General features: G+C 29.2%; 3 protein-coding genes and 1 pseudogene across 5 annotated transcripts in view; 1 reads left to right on the forward strand and 3 right to left on the reverse strand.

The window, feature by feature from the left end:
* The window catches only part of LOC103861975 (putative cyclic nucleotide-gated ion channel 9), a 64,602-nt gene that overhangs the window by 44,368 nt on the left and 4,483 nt on the right, over positions 1–15,751 (reverse strand). The gene's annotated exons all lie outside the window — the stretch shown is intronic.
* On the reverse strand, positions 1,236–5,056 carry LOC103849381. The gene is made up of 3 exons (XM_009126151.3): positions 2,060–5,056; positions 1,758–1,957; positions 1,236–1,640 (listed from the first exon to the last, which is right to left on the reverse strand). The coding sequence occupies exons 1-3, from the start codon at positions 2,205–2,207 to the stop codon at positions 1,587–1,589; spliced, it is 402 nt and encodes a 133-aa protein (XP_009124399.2). The 5' UTR covers positions 2,208–5,056; the 3' UTR covers positions 1,236–1,586.
* On the forward strand, positions 5,380–6,897 carry LOC103861978 (DNA-directed RNA polymerase II subunit RPB7). Of its 2 annotated transcripts, XM_009139690.2 has the most exons (6): positions 5,380–5,732; positions 5,920–6,085; positions 6,161–6,211; positions 6,329–6,394; positions 6,483–6,551; positions 6,663–6,897. In XM_009139690.2, exons 1-6 carry the CDS (start codon positions 5,617–5,619, stop codon positions 6,717–6,719), a joined length of 525 nt encoding a protein of 174 aa, XP_009137938.1. In that variant the 5' UTR covers positions 5,380–5,616; the 3' UTR covers positions 6,720–6,897. The 2 variants fall into 2 exon arrangements, with proteins under 2 accessions (XP_009137938.1, XP_033144467.1); XM_033288576.1 differs by lacking the exon at positions 6,161–6,211.
* Positions 6,992–8,591, reverse strand: LOC103862162 (annotated as a pseudogene).

Genomic DNA, 15,751 nt, shown 5'->3' on the forward strand with positions numbered 1-15,751 from the left:
ATCTTTAATATAGGAACTTTTAACAAAATATTTATTTTGTTGACAAAAAAAAGCAACTTTTCAAATTTAATAAATTTTTATAATGAAAAGACAAAGGTATTTAAAACTAATATATTTAAAAAATAAATAAATAAAAGGACACATCCTTAAGATGATAAAACTATTTCTTAAATATTTTCACAATATTTTAAAATTCATTACTTTTTGTAAATATGTAACAAATTTTTATGATAAAACACATCTATACATATTATCACAGTATTTTCTAATAGTTGCATGCTGAAAAGACACACATAATTATATAAATGCACATCATTTCATAATTTATCAACTTTTTTAAAAAAATAATCTTCTTATTATAATGAAAAGACTTAACCTTTGACAATCACTTGAAATATCTATTATTAATAGACTGTTTTAGTTAATGTAAGTTAAACAGAGAAAAAGTTAACCCTTTTATAATTGATTGGCAAAAACTTTAAACATCAAATAAATTGACCAGCGGATATATATATATATATATATATATAATATTAGTTGACGAAAGATAACAAACCAAAATTAAACAAATTGAGGAAAAAAAATATAACTTTTGCACAATCGCCAATATATATTTGTGTGTGTGTTATTGTAAGTGTTTAATTTTGTGGAATGGAGTTGGTGTGTACTACAACGTACATTCTTACAAGAACAATGCAAGAATTTTGTTTTTATTCAAGTATAAAACTGTACTTCAAAGATATTTAGTTGAGATTAAGAAAATATTTTGTTCAATCTTTTACAAGTCCAAGAAATAAAATTTGAAGAAGTAAATTCGTTTAGAAGATCTTCTTATTGTAACTAATAAATTCGTACACAGATCACACAAATATTGATAGGGCCAGTATCATCGTCTTCCATGATGGAAAAGTTCATCCACCATGTCTAATACATAACAGAAACTGATGAGGGTCTGTGTCCCCGGTTTCTGAACTGTCAAGTTCTTTATTTTGATTCTTCTAACATACCTCCTGTTTCCGAATTATGTGCAACAATGAATATCAGTGTTTTAAACAGAAATAGCTGAGTATGTACAAAAGAAGAAATGTTATGATTTGTCGACAAGTGACAACATTACGTGAACCAATCTACTAGTTAAGCTTTTTTTGTTTGGTTTAACTAACTTACTTATATAACTTGCATGTGTTATGTTTGCCACTTTTTTTTTTTCGTGCGAAATTACAATTGTTTATAGGGTTACTAATTTTACTCTGCATTTTCTTCTTCTTATAACTTATATTTATGTTTGACACTTTTGTTTGCTTATTTACAATTTGTTGGTAAACAGTTTTCGAAAGAAAAATTCAAGACACAAGTTATGCTTAGCATTATGTTTTTCAAACGCATATATTCACCATCCACACATTTTGCCGAAAAAGAAAAGAGAAAGATAATAAATTCCACATATATATTAGTTCAATAAAGAGGAATAAAATATAAAATATGCATCAAACCCATATTAGTTCACTTACAAGCCAAGTACTACGTACGCATCATATAATGCTCAATGTTAATAAATTTATTCCATATGGTTTTTTTGAATCAAACTATTTTCTTGCTTGACTTAGTTTTACGTCCTCTTTCTCGCTGGCTTCGAAGGACTGAAAAGATCATGGAAAAGAAAGAAATTTGCATAAGCTTGACGATGTTTAAACTAAGAAAGGAATTAAGCCAAAGTTCAAAAAGAAAAAAAAAACTAAGAAGCGGTTTAAACCCACCTTTTTTTTTTCAAATTCCGCAGGATCTATCTGCTTAACCAATCCCCATGCAAAGTCGAAATCCTCCATAGTGACCGTTAAAACCTCCCCGGATGGGACTTCATGACCTCTCTTCTTATCTTCTGCCCTTATAACGAATGCGCATGCAGTACCAACCAATGTCTTTAGGTGACCACGTGTAGCGTTCATAGTCTTGGCAGCTTTCAATTTCATGAAAAGATAAACAAGTTTTTGTTGTATCTAGAAAGATAGAGAAAATATCAATATTGCATGTAGTAGTAGATCATGGAGGAGCCACATACCAAGCACGTTTAGGTCGACGGTACCGTCAAAGAGATACGTATGTTCCTTCAGTTCCTTCAAAGACTCGACCTCGGTTTTAAGGATGAACAAACGCTCCTCCTCACTCAGAAAGTCATCCTTCGAAATTGCATCTAAATTGTTAGCCATAATGTGTTTTTAGTTGGTTTTGAGTATGAAAAAAAGGAAGAGTCTGAACTTGATTTGTGATAATGATCTCGATCAATGTGTGCGTATATATAGACAGGTGAAGATGAGAAGTTACCACGAAGTTACTTCAACCTGTAGACTGTAGTAGACTAGTAGGTGTGGGCACATGCATATCGCTCTATCTCTCTCTGGATGCGACGATCCATTTCAGCTTCTTTTTTTATGCCAGCTAGAAAGATTCATCAGTGTCTTATGCGTAGTTTTCCTTATTTGGATTTTTGAAACAAAACTAACAGTTAATGATAGTAAACGAAATCATATAAAGTAGATTGTGACAATGAAACAGATCCCTTTTGGTGTGTGTGTGTGTGTGTGTGTGTGTGTGTGTGTTCATACACACATATTATCCTTAAGGCATTAACAAACAAAGTGTAACGACCCTATTTCCATTTTATTGGATTTTGGAAACAAAAGCGTTAACGATGCCAATGAAAATTATACAAAGTGAAAATAAATCTCTCTTTGTGTGTGTGTTCATACACATTTGTTATCCTTTTTTTTTTTTGTCACAAACACATTTGTTATCCTAAACGTAAAGGATTACTATATTAACAAAGAAAGTGTAACGACCCTATTTCTTTAATCTGTGGTTTGGTTTCATTCAATTATTTTTGTTGAGCCAAACCGATTATCTTAATTAATTCTTTCTCTTTTTTGTTTTTTTTATACAAGACTTATTTTAGGTTAAAGAAATAGTTTCGAAATTTATTCATTAGTTATCGTATGACACATATGTCCAGTTATAATTTGCATGGTTAGACCATTTTCTTTTTGGTCGATGACTTATTACAATATACTTAACAATATATTGCAATTTGTGGGGATGATAAATATAATTTATTTTAACTATGAAATTCTATTCTATTAATAGAAAAATAGGGTAAAAATAAAGTCTTTTCTCAAAAAATAATATCGGATTAAAATAAATTATATTTACTATAAACATAGCGATTAAAAAAATATAAAACATGCATTATATATTAAATAAAGATTTTTTTGGGTTTGTGTCTGGTTCCAGTATGTGGGTCTCTATTCTTTTGTTCCTTTTTCAGATTTTGATTTTCCGTTCTCGACTTAAATTCATTGTTTGGGTTTCTCTGTGTGATGGTATTTGGCTGTGGAGGCATCTACAATACTTTTGTTCAGGGCTTCGAGATGAAGCAGTGAGTTCAATTGTTAAATCTTCTGTTGTACGGAGGTGATCAATTTTTCCGACCAAAACAACAAAATTGATTTTTCCCACCGAAATAAAAGAAAATTATTTTTTTTCAACAAAATTTAAAAATCGAGTTTTTCCGCTAAAACTGAAAATCAAATTTTCTTGTTAAAACTTCAAAATTGCGTTTTCCACTGAAACCAAAAAAAATCAATCTCTTCCGCCAAAACCGCAAATTTATGTGTTTTCCACCGAAACAAAAAAAAATCAAGTTTTCCCATCGAATCCAGAAATTTGTGTTTCCGTCAAAACAAAAAAAAATCGTTTTTTCCGCCAAAATCGTAAAATCGTGTTTTTCCCTAAAACCAAAAAATCAAAATTTCCTAACAAAACTAAAAATTTAATTTTACTGCCAAAATCGTAAATATATGTTTTTCCGCCAAAACTGGAAAGTCGAACTTTTTCGCTTAAACCGTAAATATTAAAATTTAACATATGTTAACAATTTTATTTTTTGTAAAAAATATTACATAATTTATGAATATTAATTATTTTAAAAGGTTTTTGGGTCAAAAAAACAAATGTGAATTGTTTTTTGTTGGGCTTATAATGTCTATCGATAACCAACTCTCTAGTTTGGGCTCCAGTTGGGTATATTCCCCTAAATCACCCATCTTAATCCTATAATTTAATATCTATTTCGACAACGGGTTCGTACGTAAGAATAATACCATCATTATATCCAATACTGCCGGGGGATATGAAGATTTCTGTTAAACAAGTCAAATTTATATATCTACGAAGTTTATCATAATTTGAAAATACTTTAAACTAGTTTCATTTTATAATGAAAACGATTTTTGAGAGTACGAGCAAAAAATTCACTGCATGAGGATGAGTTGGTAGCATTTTTCAGAATTGAACCCGTCATTGTTAATAACTATCGGATTTATTCGAACATGAAGTGAACATGATGTCTTGAATCCTCTGAACTTTGGTGTAAACCGAGACAATAGCTATAACATAGCTTTATTCTCTTCCAAAACTATTTTCTCTATTGTGTTCATTTTGGCCTTGAACATTCATAGTTAATCATGAGTGAACTTGGAAAATATAGTCTTTCATTCATTCTCCTAGAAACGGCTTCATTTCACACTCACAAGGTGATTTGCCAATAAATATGTTTAGAGGAGTATTATGTACTACTCCATTTATATCTCAAAACAATGGATGCAAATCATTAAAAGCAAATGATTTTCCTTTATTTCTTATATGCAGCACTGTTTAATCATCCAGGAAACTGAGTATAGACAGAAGTTTGACAGTGCTTTAGATAGATTTAGTTTGAGTTAGTTGTCACCTTGAACCTATTTATTGGGATCTCCAGTCATTTAAATAGTGTTGCCGCTAAATCTCATCTTAATTCATAGGCTTTAAACTCATTCTTCTTGATGATTTGATAACCTGATCTCGTGACGAACTTTTAGTAAATGGATTCGCAAAATTTTCATTTGTTCTGATGTAATCAATCATAATTACACCAGTTGAGATCAAGTGTTTAATAGTTTTATGACAAGATTTACCATTATTTATTCAAAATTAAAAATATTATGGGAGCGGGTCATTACAAGTTCCCTTGTCAAACTACGCTGATGAATTGATCTTGTCAAACTATGCTGATGAATTGATCTAAAAGCTTCTCTATCACTTTTCTTCCTCGATTCACGGTTTAAAAACCAGCTATGAACTTATATACAATGTGAATTTCACTGCACTGTGTAGTAGACCATGCAATTTAAAAGCGATTCACGGTTTAAAAACCAGCAATGAACTTATATACAATGTGAATTTCACTGCACTGTGTAGTAGACCATGCAATTTAAAAGCCCAATGTTTATATTTTTGATATTCATTACAGCAAAATAGAATTTCATTAGTTTGAATTCGTAAGGGAGGGAGTGCAAGTGCATCAACCTGCTGGTTCCCCTTTTCTATTTAAGTTTATTATGCAAAATATGGAAATGGAGAAGAAAAAAAGAATCTTTTGTTTTCAATCTTGACCGTTCATTCCATTAAGAATCCGACGGTAGAGGGAAATAAACCTTCTGGTAGGTCAGTGCGTTGGGTCTATAAATACATGAACGTAGACTCAGAGAGACCGAACTGAGAGGAGAGCGAAAAAAGCGACTAGGGATGTTCTTCCACATGGTTTTGGAGCGGAACATGCAATTACATCCACGATTCTTTGGTCGAAGCCTCCGTGAAAACCTCGTCTCTAAGCTCATGAAAGACGTCGAGGGCACTATCAGGTTTCCTTCAAATTTTTTTTTGTTTTCTCGAAACCCTAGCCTCCCTCTTGTTCAATTCGAATAAAGATCGTTCCTCTAGTTCAGAATGGAGTCTTGTCTACTTCTTGTTTGTTAAAGTTTGTTCCCTTTGAATATTTAAGATATGCATATTCATTCAATTACAATGTCCTCCTCTTATTGATGACAGCGGCCGACATGGGTTTGTACTAGCGGTAACTGGAATAGAAAGCATAGGAAAAGGATTGATCCGAGACGGGACTCCTTTCGTCACCTTCCCTGTTAAGTACCGATGCGTTGTTTTCAGACCTTTCGAAGGCGAGGTTCTGGAAGCTGTTGTCACTACGGTCATGCAGGTAATATACAGTTCTCTATAATATTGTCTTTAGTGGCAATCACTAGTTACGGAAGTTTCCTATCAAATGTTACAGCACGGATTCTTCGCCGAAGCTGGCCCTCTTCAGCTTTTTGTGTCCAATCATGTAAGAAGCTGCTTTACATCATGGTTTAGAGCTACTGTCTCTTTTCGTTTTGGTTTCTATGTGCTTTCTCTTATATATATATATATATATATTTAGTCCTCTTTTCAATCAACACAGGAGATGCAAGATGGTATGGAGTATCAGGCTGGTGACATTCCTAATTACACATCATCAGATGCATCAGTGTGTTTTCTTTTCTCTGTTACTTGCTTTCACCAGTATATATTCCCATCAGAAAAACTTATATATATATTCCAATGTCTTCCTGCAGGTTAGGATCCAGAAAGACTGTGAAGTGTTACTAAAGATCACTACCGTCAGTGTCGTCGCCACTGAGATCGTGCGCACCATACCCATAACTCTATTCATAATGCAACTTAAATAATTAGTTATTTTTCTTGTGGCTTTAAATCTAATTCAAATTTTCGCGCATTTGTATTTGGTTTTGCAGTTCTGTTTGGGTAGCATCAAAGGAAAATATTTGGGGCTCCTTAACGATCGTGCATAAGAAGAGTCTCAGTTACAGTTCGATGTTACTTTTATACAGAGGATGATGATAAATGTTGTATTGTAGTCCCCTATAAAGCGTTAATTATCAGTACGGAGGATCTATTTGTTGGTTGATTCAGAGTAATGGACAAGGCCAAACAATAATATTTAAATGATTGAAAACGTTTTTATCGTAAGTGAATGGTAATTTGTTGCATTTGAGCTTAGCTCGATGCTAAAATTTGTGAGTTTTAATTTTGAAGAGAATTCAAAATTCAAATGTGATTTGAATCAACAAAAGAAGGATCTTTCTCATTTATGTCAACATAATCTAGTGGTTTCTTCTGCAAGCATAATCTAACGAGCGAAAAAAAAAAATAGATTCAACACTGCTTCTATTATATAACCAGTCTTTGAAAGCGAAAGATGTTTGTGTCTGGAACCAAAAGAGCCACAGAGGTTTTTACCAAGCGGGAGTAGAGCCACACGCTTTCGCTTGCGTGAGCGTGTGCTTGCGTGCGGGAGAAAGAGAGTGAGATGGAATTTGTTTCACTTCAGAACCTTGAAATGAAAAAGCCAGGAAACAATGAAAGCAAATATCATAACGGCAAGTAAGAAGTTCATAACACGGCGACCATGCCAGGTTCACCTTGTCTCTGTCTGAGTTTGTCCTGCAGTTGTTTGTAAATGGGCAGAGGCATTGCTCTCTTGGTTTGACTGTTCGCCAGCAACGTTTATAGCCATTGCGCCGCATCTCTCACATGTTCTGTTCAGATTCATAAAAACAATATCAGTATAGTCTTCAGAGACTCACTTCAACTTCCAAACACACAAGAAGAAGAAGATCTAAGATAATCAAACTAAGCAAAAGGGACTGCAAAATTCTCAATGCAAAGCAAATCACAGAAACAGGATTTAACTAAGACAACAAACAATCAGTCCAATGTGCAGGAAAATAAGATGAGACACAAGTAGACAACACAGCGAATAAAAACTGAATAATTCGTGTCACTTAAACTGTAGATTCGAGCTTCAGTAGATAACAATCATATAGATCTCTAGAAATCAGACAAGAAAATAAATCAAAGTACATAAAACATATAATTTTGTTTCCTCATTAAGTTTCACACTTCACTATTTTTTTCCCACAGATTCATGATAATATGTAGAATTTTCTGGAAATAAAAGATTGAAACAAAATAAATGAAGTCTTTGAGAATAATTGAGGATACTTACATGTTTCCTTTAATCTTGAACCAAGTTTCAGCACACTTACTTACTGTGAGCTACACCCAAATCACCTTTACAAGAACAACCCAATTGCAAAGACAAACCATAATACTCTTCTCCTTCTTCACCTTCTCTTGCTTCTTCTTCTTCTTGCTTATCAGAACTATCTTCTTCTTCATCTTCTTTGTTAGTCTCTAAAGAGTAAAGGCAGATGACAGATCCTGCAATCTCTATCTTCTTTCCTCTTCTTACCACCACCAGAATGTAGCTTCTTCACGGGAGGCGTCACACCACCGCTCTCTAAATCGACTTCAGACAAGGAATCCAAGTCGGAGGAGTCGCCGTCGATGCTAATATCGACCGAGTACGGCTAACTTCGACGGAGTACAATTAAATGGAAAGTGACCGAACTAGAGGGTTGAAAGTAGTTGACTTTTTGTTATTAGTGTTTTTTTGTTTTGTTAATCTTTCGTTGATAAAACTATTTCTTAAACATTTTCACAATCTCTTAAAATTCATTACATATTTTGGCATGAAAAGTCACCTTTTGTAAATATTTTAACAAATTTTTGTGATGACAAAAACACATTTATACATATTATCACAATATTTTCTAATAGTTGCATACTAAAAAGACACATACAATTATAGAAACACGCATCATTTCATAATTTGTTCACTTTTAAAAAAAATAAAACACGTAATCTATGACAATTACTTGAAATTTCTATTATAAAAGATTATTTTAGTTAATGCAAGTTAAACAAAGAAAAGTTGACATTTTTTAATTGATGTGCAAAAAAATTAATTTACAAAAAACTTTCCTTTTTAGATTTTTGAATTTTTTTTACTAAGAAAATAGTTGATTCACTGTATATACTTCAATTAAATTTTAGAAATTTGACTTTCATATTATTTTGTTATATTATTTTGTGTATATTTTTATGTTTAATAGAATTTAGATGTGATTTAAATATAATTTTACTAAATATTATCAAAATATATTGATACTTATCTAATTTTAAGTAATTTCTTACACATATCATCCTATATATACTAGGTAAGGAACCCGTGCGATACCGCACGAGAATTTATTTTTTTAAATTAAATTCCAAATTATATAATTTCTTTTGAGAAATATTAAAAACTATATTTTGTTTATAGGTTGACTGTATTAAAATTACAAATATGTTAATACTATACAAGATATATGTCTTATTATCTGTTTATCTAAATTATTTAGGAATCTCTGAAAAAACTAACACAAATTAATAGTAATCACATTCCAATCTAATTGTTTTACTAAATTAAAAAAGGTAGCTTATAACGACTAATCGAAGAATTTTTTTTCTAATATAAGAAAATTAAAACTAAGAATTTTATTATTTCATTTTTATATTATATTTTGCTATCCAAATCCGAATGACCCTTCTTAACATCCATTGGTTACAATATTTCATTTGAAAATATTCTAAGAATTTGCAGTTAGGTACCTGCATACAACTTTTTCTATTCACTATTTTAATAAATTTCTGAAAGATTTACAATAAAAAAATATGTACATGACCTATTTATAAATTTTCAAAGAACTATACGAATAGTCATAATTTTTAAATTAGATATAGTTATTATCTTAAATAGTAAACTTACAATATATTTGAATAGACACATTATTACAAAAGTCACCTTGTTGCATAATGAAAAGACACAGCTCTTTAATTTTTAGAATGAGTTTTAAGGATATTTTAACTACTTTTTAAAGTTAATTGAAAAACACAACTCTTAAAACTAGGGCTGTTCAATATGGTAAAACTGAACCGTACCAAACCGAACCGAACCGAAATAGACAATATGGTTTGGTTTTGGTATATACCATATAAACCGAATGGATATAATTTTATAAAAACCGTAGGATTTGGATATGGTTTGGTATATAACCGATTAAACCGAATAAACCGAACAAAACCGATTAAAAGTAGAAACATGTAAATATGTATCTATTTTATAACAATACATGAAAATCTATTTGTTACATAAGTTAAATTTGTGTTAATAACTATTACCATAATTTTATAGTAATAAAAAACCTTAATTTGTAAAACACTTGAACTATAACTAAATAACAATACATCGCAATTCAGACATCTTATTTTCTAAGTTTTTTTTGATCTTTTTGATTTATTTTAGTTTTCACTAAATTAATATGAAGATTATAAATTTGATGGACAATAATTAATAGAAAATTTTCAATTGAAAAAGCATGACTTTAATGAACATTAAATATGGAAGAGTGGAAAAACTTTTCTTTCATGTTTCTGTTTTGTTTCATATTTTTATTTTCAAAATTTCAAGTTTTGATTTTAGTCATAGATTTGATTATTTTATTTGATGGTAGAAGCATTTTTATTTTTTTGTTCATTTATTTGAACATGTAATATATTTTTAATAAATGACTGTGTTGACAATATGACTCTAAAATTCATATAATATGATCTCAAACAAAATTATTATGTTTTTTGGTATAAAACCGAATAAACCGAAAACCGACGGTATATAAACCGAACCGAACCGAAGTAAATATGGATTTAGAATGGTAGTTATATTTTACCAACCGAAATACCGAAAACCGAAAAAAACTGAACCGAAACCGAACCGATATCCGGATTGAACACCCCTACTTAAAACTAATAAATTTTAGAGATGATGCTTGAAAAGCACATATATAATTTGACAACTTATTAATGCAACTTTTAGGATGAAATAACATAACCTAATGAACAGACACAATTCCTTAGTTTTTAGAAAGACAATTTTGGAATATTTTAACTATTTTTTAGACTAACTAAAAAGACACCATTCTTAAAACTAATGCATTTTAGAGATGATATTGATATATATATATATATATATATATAATTTTAATTTTTTTAATTATGATTTCCAATTCCCACAACCTCTTATGCAGAGAGTTAAAAATTACAATGGTTAACAAACAAGCATTACAATGATTAACTAAGAGTTATAATTGTTGACACTAAAATTTACTATAGTTCATCACGAAAATATATAAATACAACAGTTGCAATGATGTATCAAAGATATAATAGTTCACCACCAAAATATTGTAATAGTTTATAAATATATGAAATTATAAAAGAATTAAAAATTACAATGAATTACTTTTAAAAATGTACTATTATATTCTCTCGAAAATCTATATGAATAGCCATTACTTTCATATTTGAAATAATAATTTTTAGATAGTACATTTAACATCAAAAACATATATTTTGGATACAAAGACACATTCTTACGATGAAATGCACATCTACACATATTTTCATATTTTTTCAATAATTGCATATCGAAAAGACACATAATATAGATACATGCATCATTTGAAAGCTTTTTTAAATCTATCTTATTTTATAAAGAAAAGGTACATCTTAAACATTTTTAAGTTTTTGTTATATATTTTTTTTTTGAAATATTTTTATTATTTCTATATATAATAGCAGACCCTTTTTATTTAAGAAAATATAATTTATAACCAAAACAAAAAAAATATCAAATTTTTATAACAACAAATTGGCGAAAGTATTATGTATAGTTATATAATATTAAATTGCTTACTTTTAATCAACCGGGGTTGGTTGATCACACATGCATTGAGTCTCCACATGAAATCTCTCATCTTCTTCTTTTTTTTTTTTTGCTTTTTTTTCTTCCCTCCTCATTTTATTTTATATGTATTTTTGACCAAATATAGGTTAACCAAATAATTATATTGATTCATATTTTTCTACATATGCCAGAGATTGAATTTTGGCTTAGCAACTTTAATTATTCTAACAACATTTTTAAACTTATCGAAAATTAAAAAAAAAACAGAAAGTATTAATAAAAAGATTCATCTTTTCTATTATTATACTTTTAAAATATGTAAACTAAGCATTATCTAACAGATTTTCTTGCAAATTCATTAAAAATGAGTTTTCAAATGGTTACTGTGTTTTTTTTTGTTATCTGATCTGAAGAAACAGGGAAAAGGAAGAACAAAGGGAGTTTTTGCGTATCTTATTCATAACCAAAACTTTGTTCCATACACATGCATGCATATTATACAAAGAGATTTTTTACATACCTACGTCCACTTTTCGTAGTAACCATGACCTTGGACAAAGATAAAAGTGGAGGGACAGGGACAGGGACAGCAAATAGCAAAGAGAGAATGGTTTGGAGATAGGGCTTTCTTTTGGATGATATGGCACTGTGTGTTAGCTTTAATTGATTTTATGACCGGCGAGATTCATAACACTGGAGGAGATAACTCCCTGATCACGTCATGTGTGATACACCCAACATTTGATTTTTTTTTTGTGTCTAAAATTCCACCCAAGATTGTTTAAATAGAATTGAAAAGGTATGAAGGGCAAAGTACACAATCTTTTGAAAGTTTATATAACGGTTTAAAACGAACAGGTATATATAACAATTAATAGAAATAAAGTTGCAATGGTAAAACATTTACGTACAACTGATGAAATTGAAAATGTATAAGTATTGAGTAGTAAAATGTGCAACTTCTCAAAAGTTAAGTGGTTAGGTAAAATTGTAGAAATAGAATGATGCAATCTTGGTGACATTTTTCACAACTTTTTATAGTGAAAAGATAAAATTGTTAGGATTTTTATTATTATTTCACAACCTTTTATAATTATTGCATGTGAAAATTCAAATAATTGTAGGAAGATATATTTTTCCAAAATTTGAGAAATTTTGAGGATTGATAACATTTTTATTATTGAAAAGACATAATCTTTCACATTAATGAAGATGTTTATAAAATATTTTTAGGATGAAAAGACATAACTATAAGACAAATTTTAGAAAAGATACAATCTTTCAACATTCAACTTTTAGAAAATATACAACTTTTTTGACAACTTTAAAAAAAGACATAACTATTTAGACAACTTTTAAAAAAATACATAACCTTTCAACATTCAATTTTTAGAAAAAACATAACATTTTAACAATTTTTAAAAAAGACAAACTTTTAAGATAAGTAAGATTCACAACCTTTGGAATTAATCAGGATTGTTATTATTAGTAGATTAAAAAAAACACACAAATCTCTGGTTCAACTATCTATATACATTCAACAAGCAGGAAACTCCTTATCACGATCCAGATCACAACCAAATAAATAAGTGAGGATCTATGTATTGATCCCAGGGGAAGAGAAGACAATGCGTTTCTTGCAACAGATTTATGGAAACTTATTTAAGAAAAAAATATTCCTACGAAAATTAATTAACTCATTTTCTAAATTCATGTATTTTTTTTCTATATGACATAATATAACATATTTACGTTATAAACTTATTCTTTTACAGTATTAGACTTGTGTATTTGGTGAAAATAATATATCATATTAAAAAAAAATTTTATTACGGTTGTAAATAAGTTTATTTTTAAAACTTGCCTTAGACCCCTAAAACTCTTCGCACGGTACTGAAGGAAATGGAAGTCGTTTCAGACAAGGCAGAGAGATTGGATTCTTTCTGAGAAGAAAACTGAAACTTCTGTCTCCGTGCAGTCCGGGTGGGTCCACACTCTTTACTGTCTCGTCTCTCTAATCCTTCAGGATTAGTCAGCTATTTGATGTATATATATATTACGGTCAGCCGGTCCTGAGATTTTCGAGGTCCTATACAAAACTAAAAAAAAATATTTTAAATATTATATCATTAAAATTATAAAAAAATTATTTACTATGATACTTACATATTTTTTTGAAAATAACCTTATTATAATACCTTTTTGCATAAACTTATATGTTAACTTAATTGATTTATTTGTTTTTCTTACATAAAACCTTTAAATATAATGTATAAAATATGCAAAATAATAATTTTTTTTTTTTTTTTTTAATTGTGGGCCCCACAAATTTGGGGACCCCATAACAATGTTTCGTCCGTATGCCCTTAGACCCGGGCATGTATTTACGGATAGAGCTGGGAAAAATATTCGTAAATTTTTATTCTATTCATTATCCGTTTTGATTCAAACCGAAAAATCTGGATATCCGTAACTCTACGAAGTAAATTAAATACTAAAATATAATATCCAAAAAAAAATCACAAAGATCAATATTTTTAGGAACGTATATCCAATTCTATCTGTAATATGCATATATATATATACATATATTAAAAATATTATATATATAAGTTATATATATTATAGTTTATATAAGTTTTACAATAATTTATGTATTAAATTTATTATACTAGGTATTAGAATTTAAAAAGTTAAATAATGCTTTTTGTAATAAAATATTATTATTTTATATTATTTTCATTTATTTTTAAAAAACTATTTAATTTACGAATCAAATCGGATATCCTTTAAAATTCTAAAATTTTCAGATATTTGAAACACCGAATATTAGTGTGGTTACAGATCGAATCGACACGAATGCATCCAAATACCCAGATATTCGATCCGTACCCACCTCTATTTACGTATTCAATTTGATTTTTTTTATTTGAAAAAAATTCATTAATGTCTAGGCCTATTTTTTTAATTAATTGTATTTTAATACTTTTATATTTCATGTGTTATTTTGAAAAAAAAATATCATTTAATATTAATTAATAGTATCTTTATATATTTATCAAACATCTTGATCAAACATTTTTATATACTTTTACATACACATACACATACACATTGACACGAACACCTTATAACTAAGTGTTCACCACTGAAGTATTTAATTCTTTTTGGATACTTCTTTCACTATCAACCAAATGGTAGTGAAATGATTTGTCTTAATAATCTTTTTTTCTTTTTTAACTATTATTTGTTTAGAAACTATAATATGAAACTATTGGTTCGACATTACGACTATCTAAAATTTATAACATGAAAAAAAAAAAAAATTCCCGGTTTTCACCGGAAAAACCAAAAATATCAAACATTTTAACCTAACAAACCAAAATAAATATTCCTTTAGAATGAGAGTTATATTTTAGGAGATTAAAAACCAAAACAAACAACCTAAAACTGAACTGATATCCAGATTAAACAGATTCAGTGTCTCCTTATTAAAAAAAATAACGAAACTAATAGCCACATCTCGCGCAATGTGCGGATTATCTATTCTATTAATTCTGCAGCATGACCAGTTGATTTTTGTTTGGTCTAACTATTATTTCAACTAAATATACTTTATTTATAGAAATCTCTTTTTTTTATATAATAATAATAACTGCAACGATATCTATTTTATGAATGTAACCACTTAAATTGCGTAATAATCGGCGGCCACTTTTCGTAACTGCATTTATATATCAGTATATCAATATTATTAATACATAATTCAATACGATTATTATTTTTGATTTTGATTTTTGATGAACACTCAAACCCTCAGAATTTAATCTGCAAATAGAAGTGTGTAAACAGTTTATGAGATTCATGGTGACTTACAACCGCTATCTTTCTCATAATCGGCCACTATATCGAAATCATCAAAAAAATTTACTTTTTTGAGTTTCTATAGGTTAAAATCCGATATTATATGTCAAATCTGTAAGGTTCAAACGTAAAAATCAACGACTACGCATAACAATCGATGGATTAAATATGAAAAACAATGGCGGCTGTAAAACTCTTTTCTGCCTAACCTAATTCGACTCGGGAAGAAGATAAGAAAAATTACGTTTATGCCATTAATGAAAAAAATAAAGAAAAAGATAGAAAAAATGAAAATTCGATGTGGGTATATCGAACCCAAGCTATGCAAACATA

The sequence above is a fragment of the Brassica rapa genome, chromosome A03 (assembly GCF_000309985.2).
Source record: "Brassica rapa cultivar Chiifu-401-42 chromosome A03, CAAS_Brap_v3.01, whole genome shotgun sequence".
In the NCBI taxonomy this organism is placed as follows: domain Eukaryota; kingdom Viridiplantae; phylum Streptophyta; class Magnoliopsida; order Brassicales; family Brassicaceae; genus Brassica; species Brassica rapa.